Here is a 9,647-nt window from a genome sequence, read left to right as displayed (position 1 = left end):
CGAAGTTAGAAAGTCACAATTTATTCCAAATAAACCAATGGCAACCGTCTCCCGGGGGGTTTCCGCCGCCCCTGCCCCTCTCCAGTGCCTGCGAAGAAAAGCGAGGGGTGGCAGCAGCTTTGTGGACCCCCCCAGCCCCTGTCAGGGGTACGCCGCAGCCCCCCCCACCGCTGTCCCACAACCTGAACCAGACCGGGGCGAGGAAAGGAATTCCCAGAACGAGTGCCTCATTTAAAAATAAAGTTATATTTTTTTCACCCACTTAAAAAGTCTAAAATTTAGAGTGCAAGACTATAGTACAGAAACCTCCTGCTGCCCCTGTCCCCACGCGGGCACAGTGCATTTGCCAGTGCGCAGAGCAGCAGTCATGCAGTTTACGTCATCAGTAGAAAATTTTTTTGTTACAGCCTGGGAAGCCTGAGGACTATTAGAGATGAGGCAGCCAATGCACTAACACAAGCGAAGCTGAAATAAAAGAGTACTGGATGCAAGGATGGAGAGGTGTCAGGCTGGCGCAGGAACTGGAAACAAGTGCAAAAAGGAAAAAAAAAAAAAAAAAAAAGAAGGTTGAAAGTGGCTGGGGGGGGGGAGGAGGTGTGTAAGGGAAAAGAAAAAAAAAAAAAAAAAGAGAGAGCAAACATTCCACATCCGTAGCAGTAATGCACCAAAGGGAAACTTGTACCTCAGAATTAACGGCTCCTGAGCCATTTTCTATTCACCTACATTCATGTAACCTTGCTGACTCAAATAGGGCCACGTACCTATTAGCGGGGAAAAAACTGGCCTTGTCTTTTGGCGTTGAGCACTCCCGTATCCTTCCTGTCGCCTGCCTCTCAAGCAGCGTCAGTCACTTTACACAAAGCCAATAGTCCCTGTGCTCTGCAGGTTTCATCTTGGATTCTACAACTTCCTGTACGACACCAACACAGAACTCGCCCTGCCTGGGCTGCAAAAGCAAGTCAGTCCTGTTGTTTTCCCAGAGAGTATCGAAATAGGATCTGTGCTCGCAAACCAGGACTTTCACCACCTTCAGAAAGGGTGTTTTGTTTTCTTTTAAAATAAATAGAACTGCTGACAAAGCTCTAGTTTCACAAAATTTGAAAGAATTAGGGGGCGCACTGTGCAATATTTATTACTGTTCCTCAGCCAAGCATCTCAGCAGTCTGTTCAGTGAGTTTGGCCATAGCTGTATGGTCTAGCTTGTCTACAAACAAGGATTCATAGCAAAGCATTTTGTGGGCGCATGGGAGAGGGAGGGAGGGAAGGAGGCAGGGAGGAGAGAGACAAAACCCCGTTCTCATCTAGCTCAAAGCTGGACAGTTATGTAACAGAAGTGAGAGTTGTTTGGGATTAGGAAACTCCACATACCTGTTCTGCAAAGAGATTAGGTGTTACGATAGTTACATTTAGACAACAAGAACACCAGCTTTTATCCTAATTAGTACTTTGCACATTACATTTTTAAAGAACAGTTTAAACATCGGTTCTATGCACTGCAAACCGCTGGGTCTCAGCAAGCCTTCCCCCGGGTCCAGTGTGCCCAGGCTTTGACAATCATTTGGGAAGGGGAGAGGAAGGAAGAGCCTGACCCTAGAATGTATCATGAGGAGGGCACAAAGAGGCTGCTGCTGGCAGCAGAGGAGGGAATGAAGTCAGGAGACCGCGGCTGGAGCAAGGACATATCTACCTCTATGGCTCCAGCCTAGAGGGGAGCCAGAACAGGACAGAGCAGGAACACAAGGAGCCACAGTTAGGGAGATCTCTTGCGCAGCAGGCAGCACTGCTCCCAGAAACCATGGACTCCCTCCCTGCCCCTGCCCTGCTCGCTGGCTCCAGCCACCTCCCTGCAGCCCTGCTCCACCCTCAGCCGCTTCTGTTGTAACCCCCACTCCACTGCCAGCAGCTCCTCGGCAGTACGTTCCCCCGTTCCCTGAGGATACATCCCACACCAGGGAAGGGAGGGAGGAAGGGAAAGGCCTCTCAGTTTGAAAATTTCCTCTGTGTACAACAAGCATGGCCACAGGATTAGCTCCTATGACAGTTGCTACTCCTTTAAACTGATTCACCTCTCTTGTCAAAATCCATCTGCCCAATTATACGTGCTGCAAATACTTGGCTCACACGTCTCAGGTACATGAAAAAGGCTCCAACAGCAGAGTTAGCTTATTCTGACATGCAGGAATTTAGCACTTTTCCCCCTCCAGTTTAATCTTTGACAAGTGACATCATATAAGAGCAATAGAGTATACAGGGATGCATCAAAGGCAACACTTCCACATACAGCATGGAAGAGAATCCGATGAGTTCCCCGCAGAGGTGAAGATTTCCTCAAACCAGACACTCCAGCTCCACCTTACTGGCTGCAAACAACATGCTCCTGGTGCAGGTGACATACATGCCTGTGAAATCTTAACATGTGGCCTGCTTCCTGTAGCAAACAGGCAAGCATCAGCATTTAAGTAACCTTTTTCATGTTAACCCCTACTAAGATGAACTAGGTTTTCATATTTTTATTTTAGTGTATATTTTACATTAGAAAAAAGAATGTTAATAAAAAAGCTCCACATGCTCCTAACAATCAATTTTCTGATAAGTCCCCGCCAGTATCAATACTAATATACAAATAAATTAATTTTGCTAGTTAATTTTCTGCCTGGCTTGGTGCAGGCTCTGCACAAACAGCGCACTTGTATTCAAGTGCCTGTCCACATTGCCAACATGTGCCAGGGAGTGTGTTGTAGGTAACCTTTCCTCCTCATAACGTAGCGGTGTTTAGTCTCACCTTGACAAACGGGATCAAATTTTCTCAGCCATGTTACCCAGCAGGCACAAATAATCTTTACCAGGCTGCATGGCACTGTTATAACATGGATTGTTTCACTCTGCAAAAGCCCCAAGCCTTGATTAACAACTGTATGCTACTATTCCCTCATCACTCACTTTGGCAATACAACACCCTCCCCACAAAAACGAGTAAAGCAAAAATCTACATGGAAGACCTAAAATTCATCAAATGCAGAATCTGACCTGACTCAAGGCATATCCCCCCAATATTAACCCGGTCTCTCACCTACAATTCCTCTGTTCGCTTTTGTTTGTGTAGCAGGATTTTGCACAGCTGATTTACAAGAAAAGAGATGTCACATGTAATCATACTAGATCACAGCCACTGCTGGTACTGTTGGGTCAGACACAGCAGCAGCCACTCTTAACACCAGCCACTCTCCTCGTGCAATGCCAATGCTACAATGCCCAGGTTAAAGGAGCATCGGGAAATCTAGCTGAGATATTTTGTAACCTCCTTCAGTGCCTAGGAGGATTTTTGGGTCAGAGGAAGGGAGAGGAAGAGGGGGAAAAGCCCATTAAATTTACAAGCAGATTAAGGAAAAACACTCCACTGCCAATTTATTTTTAAAAAGGGTTGTGTGTTATTCTAAGGTTTGTCTGTATAATTGTACAACCGTTGAAAATTACATAAATTGTAATGATCTAATACTATTAACAGCCATTCAGAGAAAAACTCCCTCCCCTTCTGAAACCATCAAGGGCAGGAGGGAAATGTCCCAGGAAATACGCCAATCTGAACTCTGGCCTCTAGCCTGGCAGAAACAGAAACAGAAAGATAAGAGAACAAACTGGACTAAGATGTGGTGTTTGCATGTGTCTGACTTGCAAGGGGAGGGGTGGCTTTGTCCTTGGCCGTGTTCTCCCAGAGGCAGTGCCTGCGTATCCCGGTGAAGCTGCCATCACTTCACTCGCTCCTCTCACCCCTGCACTTTGTCACTTCTTCCTGTCTTATGTGTCATGGAAGTCTTTCAGCAGGGTCCGCCGTCTCTGCTCTGCTATGTGCATCTGATTCTCTAAGTCCTGGTAAAACAAAAGGTAGAAACCATTAGCACGAACTACTCAAAGAGCTCATTTTCCTTCGGGAGGGACTCGGCTCCAGCCTGAGAAGCTCCGACCTTCATGTGCACTCTGGATCACAAGACTGCAGATCCTTTTTCTTTTGATGTGGGCTCCCTCTGCAGTTACCCAGCTCCTGCTCTGTCTAAAAAGCTACGCACTTAAGGAATCTGCTCTTCACCAGAGGGCTACATGCAGCTTCCTCCAGAGATCTGTTGTTCCCGTTTCAGTTTGCAGGACTCACTGCAGCCCTCCCTCCTCTCCCGTAAGGCAGTGAGCACTCCACTTCTACAACATCCTCTGGCTAAAGGTGAGTTTCCGGATCTAGTTCCTCAGAACCCTCACTTGACTGCCTTAGCACTCCTGCAGAAGTGTTAAGCCCAACGAACAAAAACCAGCCAGCAGGCTCAAGCAAGCAGAACACTCACCCCTCTGTCATAGCTGTCTGCTCGCTCCACCTTCCATGAGAGATTTTCAATTTCAGCTTCCAGCTGGGCCTGCTGGTACTCGAACTGCAAAGAGCAAAATTAGAGACAGCAACAAGAAACTAGTTTAGTAGAGCAGTTTCATATCACACACTACACTTGAGGAGCAGACAAATATGTTCTGCTGACAGCTGTGCTGGCAGAGCAGGTTTGTGCCTCCTCCTTATCCACCTTCAGCTACACAGCATCACTGCTTCCAGGAGTTTCTTCTGTAAGCACTCCCCAATCTGCATCACTCAAAATTAACCCAGTCAGCCTAAAAACACTGCAAGTGACAAATATCTCCTAACTCAGCTCATTTTGCCATAAACGGGTCACGAAATGCTCTCGTGAGCAGCTCTGCAAGCAGAGCAGAGGGACTGTCAACCACTGCTGGGAGCAGTAACTTGTTTCACTGGCACAGTCGGACCCAGAAGAGAACATCTATCTACAGCCTCAGAGAACACATTTCATACTATAGGGAGAGACTGGATAACAGGTTTTACTGGACAACTGAGTTAGAGAAACAACCTCTTCAGTGAATTCAGGGCTAATTTTGGACATGTCCATCCCATGGGATGCTCCAAGCCAGCAAGGAACTTACAGCAGGAATAAAAAGCAAAGCTACACCCTGATTCAAGGCTGGAAAAGCTATCCTCCAGCAGCTCTTCACATGAAATATGGCCCACAGCACTATGATAAGTCTTACCAAGGAACAAACGCACACTTCCAGCCTCAAAACATTCTGGATAAATTGCTTGTTAGTGAAAGTGCAGTGCTGCCCTGGGAAAATAATGTAACGTATCAGAGGACTGAGCTCCTGGTCAACTCAAAGTGAAGAGGAAAGGTGCAAAACCACCTATTATCTGACCTGCCCTTACCTCAAACTCAGGACTAATATTTCAGACACTGCCAAGCTCTGGAATTCAGCCCAGCATACACCCCAAAAAGCTATCAGCAAAAAAAGAGCAAAACATCTTACCAGTTTCTTTCTGGGACCAGACTCCATGTAGTAGGCATATGGATATGTGTACTGCAGGGTGTAACGACACTGTTGGGGAGTGGGAAGAAGAGAGAGAAAAGAAGGACAAAAGTCTCAGACTTGGAAGTCAGCACAGTCACGTTTGTGTGACCACTACAGGCTAAGAAGCTACCTTCTGACAAGAATGACTGGACACTTCATGGTGGAATTTCCTACACCTTCCTTGGAAGAACTTGTGCAGTTGAAGTATAACTTCACAGAGGTCACTTCCAGATGATTTTTGGCTAGTTCATGTCCTAGACCAGAGGTACTGTCCCACATACCCACAACCCCTGAATTCCCTTCTTCACTTGGTGTTGTGAATTTAGCATTCTGGTGTGTATTCTCTTCTCTGTGCCAAACAAGCCACAACTACGCACCTTTGCAAGTAGTTTTGCAGCATTTTGTAGGTATTGCCAGTCTATCCATGTTCCCAGGTTGTTCATAACTCTTTCTTGGATTTTCTCCTGGATCCGTTGGTACGTCTGTGCCTCCAGCTGTAGGCTTTTATTGTGATTCTCCCACTGCAAGGGGTGGGGAGATGGGGAAAGAAAAAATGGCATGAGACCAGAATACAGCTGCTGTAAAAGCACAAGCTCTAGCAAGCAGAAATTGAAGTGGGGCAGGAGTCCAGCAAGGCAAGACATGCTGTGGGAAAGAACAGCAAGGCAGCACCTCCAGCAGCAAGTAGCGGAGGCTGTACACAACAGACTGACAGCAGCAAAGAGCAGGGAGCAAACCCAGCTCAGAGCGGGAATGCCCTCTGGTTGCACAATGACCTTGTGTCTAACAAGATGGGAAGTAATGGTGATTCCCCTACTTAAAGGATTTCTAAGAAAGGTCAAGATTTTAAATTAACATTTAACACGGGCTCAGTGAACTCCAACATCCATGTGCATATTGTAAGCACGGCCATTTCCCACAGCCTGTTGGTCTGGAGAGCCAGGAATGAACACATTTATTTTACCAACGGACTTGGCTCATGGTGTGAAGAATAAACTCATTTTAATGGGGAAGCTGAAATGCAGCAGCGTTGAACCTCTACCACGTCCTCTTCTAGAGATGCTGCTCCAGAATTGCACTGTATGGCCAGGTGCATCGAGCCTGCTGTGTGGACAGAGATGCTCTGACTGCAACTTTTAAAAATGTGATTACATGAAATTTTACAGAAGCTTTGCTACGGCCAACGGAGCTTTGAACATGGCAGAGTTTATTTAGTCTTTGTCTCTATAAAGACGTACTGCAAGGAACTGAAGTTCCCCGATCCTGGAAGGAAATGATTGGAGCAATATTTATCTACTGCAGCAGCATTCAGCCTGCAGGAAAACGGTACAGTGGCACACAGGTAATACTGATTTTCTCTAGCACAAGGAAATATAGCAGCGAATATGATTTGCTTTGGGTACAACATTACTGGTTTGGATGGGACTCGCAGGGCAGGATTTTGAGTGAAAAACAACAGGGCCTGAAAATTCTGCACAGATTCTCTTTGGGCAGTTTCTTGCACGGAGATTGCTGGCAATGACCTTTGCACCAGGCAGGGAGCATTAAAAGGCTACAGCAGCTCTGGCCAAGGAGATGTCTCCTACCCTCTCAAAATAGAACAAGTACTTCTTAAGGGCCTCCCTGGCCTGTGCTTGCTGACTCTGGTTTACAATATCAGGATTCTCTTTGTACCGACTGCATTCGTAGTACTCGCTGCCGTGAGTCTTCCAGTCTCCCAGACACATCCAGCAGAAGTCTGCAGAAAACAGCAAAAAATGCACTGTGATGCACAGAAAAAAAACCCTCTGAGAAAGAAAAGCTTCAGGAGACGCAGCCCATCTGTTTTCAGATATTTCTGCTAAGCCAAGAAACATATACATTTTGTATCAGCTTGCATAACAGAACACAATAGTGAGCCAAAAATACCAGCCTGTCTTGAAGATTTTCATTGTACAGCCTCCCGTGCAACTATGGAAAGTAAATCCTGAAGTGCTGCATCCTGTACACCAAGACCAATGGGCAGAACTGTACTTGCACTCTGCACAGGCTGTCACTCTAGATTAAAGAAGAGGCAGGCTGCAGTCTTATTTGTGCATTGTATCCTTCCCACCACTGGCATACTGCCCCGTGCGGACCTCTGGCTGAATAAAATATGAATAATCAATTCCAAAAGCGAACTAACTCATGAAGAAGAAAGTCTACCCTCAGTTCTCTCGAGGAGGGAACTACCCAGGTAACTTCAGATATCAGTGGTTTATGACACTTCAAGTTAGGAGCCACTGAATTGGGAAGAAAGTGGAGGAAAGAGAGCAATAGCAAAACCCGCGTGACAGTTTCCTGATTTCAGAGCGAGGCTGTGAGTGTTCTGCTGGGAAGGAAAAAAGATGGACATTAAGTTGCTACAATAGGAATCACTCTGTGTTACTCATAATAAGAGACCGAAATTTGTATTTCCAGAGTTCACCAGCCTTCTCGAGTGCTAGTCACCACGGTACCTTGGCACTTGCCTGCTCACCCTTGTCACAGAGCTCCGTCAAAGCACGTCCAGTGCTGCTGAGGACCCCAAAGCAAAGGAAATGAGAGAGGACAGTGATCTTTAAATCATCTTCCCAATAAGGTTCTGATATTATAATATCTCCTAGTGGCACACTTAACTTAGAGGGCTGAATACAAACTACCTTGCTCCAAGGCAACAGAAATTAATTCTGCCATGAAAAGATAAGTGCAAGAACAGGCTGTCATTTTGTAGGACCACACAATGGGCCAAAGACACTCAGACTGCTAATTGCACAGGGATGGACTGAGAAGTCCAACAGATAATGTTATGCAGAACAACTCCCAGCTCCTGCAGTTTCACTGGGTTGAAGCTCATTATTTCCATCGCTAAGCAGAAGGACTTAAGCTGATCCGAGTAAATGGCTCGGTTCTGCCAGTATTTTCAGCTGATAACAAATACAATTACATGGAAAGCATTTAATACTCTCCTCTGAGATGGATTCCACTGTTAATATTATGGCAGAGATAGAGACTTCTCTATACAATGGACATATCAGGGAGGGGGAGCCAAACCAGCACTGAATCAGGACCCAGCTGAGATCACAGCCAGTAGGAAAAAAAAAAAGCAAGCTGTCACACACAAGTCTGTAATTAATATCCTGTTCACCTTTTACTAGGGGGAACAAATATTTCATTCAATGTTCACAATTTCTCTTTTTTTTGTGATATGAAGACAAGAGAACATCACCGCTAACAAACACTGAAGAGAAAACTGCTTCCAAATCCTACTTACCATGCTTGCATTTGGAGCATTGCTGAAAAAGAAGAGACAGGAGGCACTGGTTAGTGGAAAGCGGGTAAAAAAAAATTCTGCTTAGAACAAGGAAGGTCTGATGTGTTCAGGGAATTGCTCACCATGTGGTTGCAGCCTCCATTCTTTTCAATACAGATATTGCACTTGGGACACTGGGGAAACAGAAGCATTTGTTAGATCCAACTCTGTCTCTAGCAGCCTTCTGGAGAATGACAACACTTGTGTGATTGTTCCCTTCCTGCCTTTTCTTTTTTTTAAATACGCATACGCGTATATGAGAATATTAACATACATACACACTGCCTCCCACCAATTCCTGACAGCTCCATTTAGAAAGGAGGCAGAAAGGCAAAGCCAGGGAAGTTACACTGCAGCACTGGACTGCTTGCTCAAGAAAACAACTTTGCTGTTGTTACTCCTTGTAAAACTGAAGGTCTCGCTGAGTTACCATTTAGCAGTTGCTCAGGCATAGGGACATAATTAGTTCACATATGACAGTATCTTCCTCAGCTACTTAGACTACAAGATAATCAGCTCTATATCCTGCCTTCAGCAGCCATTAACAGATGACAGCCTAGCTAGCTGCAGAGAATCTGGCTGACCACAGTGAGCGCTGCACACTTTGCTCCATCAGCAGTCCACTGATGCCCTGGAGCGTCACGTTCAGTTGCATTTTTTGGGTTGCATAGGTACAAAGGAGGAAGCGAGTTTTGCTGCTTTTTATAAAGTTTAATGGCAGGCAAAACGTATGCCAGGACAATGCACAGTATAACAGAACCTTATTTCTACAAAAGAGCATAGCAGAAACAACGCCATCACATGTTGACACCTTCTCCAGAGAAAGAAGGGAATTTAAGATCTCTAGTCTATTGCTGCTCGGGGACTGGCTGGGCATCGGTCGGCGGGTGGTGAGCAATTGTACTGTGCATCACTTGCTTTGTGTATTATTATTATTCATCATATT

General features: G+C 45.7%; 1 protein-coding gene across 2 annotated transcripts in view; it reads right to left on the bottom strand.

Annotated features, from left to right (window-relative positions):
• Window positions 1-3,388: 3,388 nt before the first annotated feature.
• ARIH2 (ariadne RBR E3 ubiquitin protein ligase 2) overlaps window positions 3,389-9,647 on the bottom strand; it is a 31,646-nt gene continuing 25,387 nt past the window's right edge. For both annotated transcript variants that reach the window (XM_009284403.2, XM_009284402.2), the window contains 7 exons: window positions 8,785-8,835; window positions 8,663-8,684; window positions 6,978-7,129; window positions 5,769-5,912; window positions 5,350-5,418; window positions 4,332-4,415; window positions 3,389-3,867 (listed from right to left, as the gene is read on the bottom strand). In XM_009284403.2, coding sequence (XP_009282678.1) covers window positions 3,796-3,867; window positions 4,332-4,415; window positions 5,350-5,418; window positions 5,769-5,912; window positions 6,978-7,129; window positions 8,663-8,684; window positions 8,785-8,835 — 594 coding nt within the window. In that variant the 3' untranslated portion in view covers window positions 3,389-3,795. The remainder of the gene's footprint in view (window positions 3,868-4,331; window positions 4,416-5,349; window positions 5,419-5,768; window positions 5,913-6,977; window positions 7,130-8,662; window positions 8,685-8,784; window positions 8,836-9,647) is intronic.

This window comes from Aptenodytes forsteri, unplaced genomic scaffold (genome assembly GCF_000699145.1).
Source record: "Aptenodytes forsteri isolate BGI_AS27 unplaced genomic scaffold, ASM69914v1 Scaffold53, whole genome shotgun sequence".
Lineage (NCBI taxonomy): Eukaryota > Metazoa > Chordata > Aves > Sphenisciformes > Spheniscidae > Aptenodytes > Aptenodytes forsteri.
This window is presented reverse-complemented; position numbering and strand designations above follow the sequence as displayed.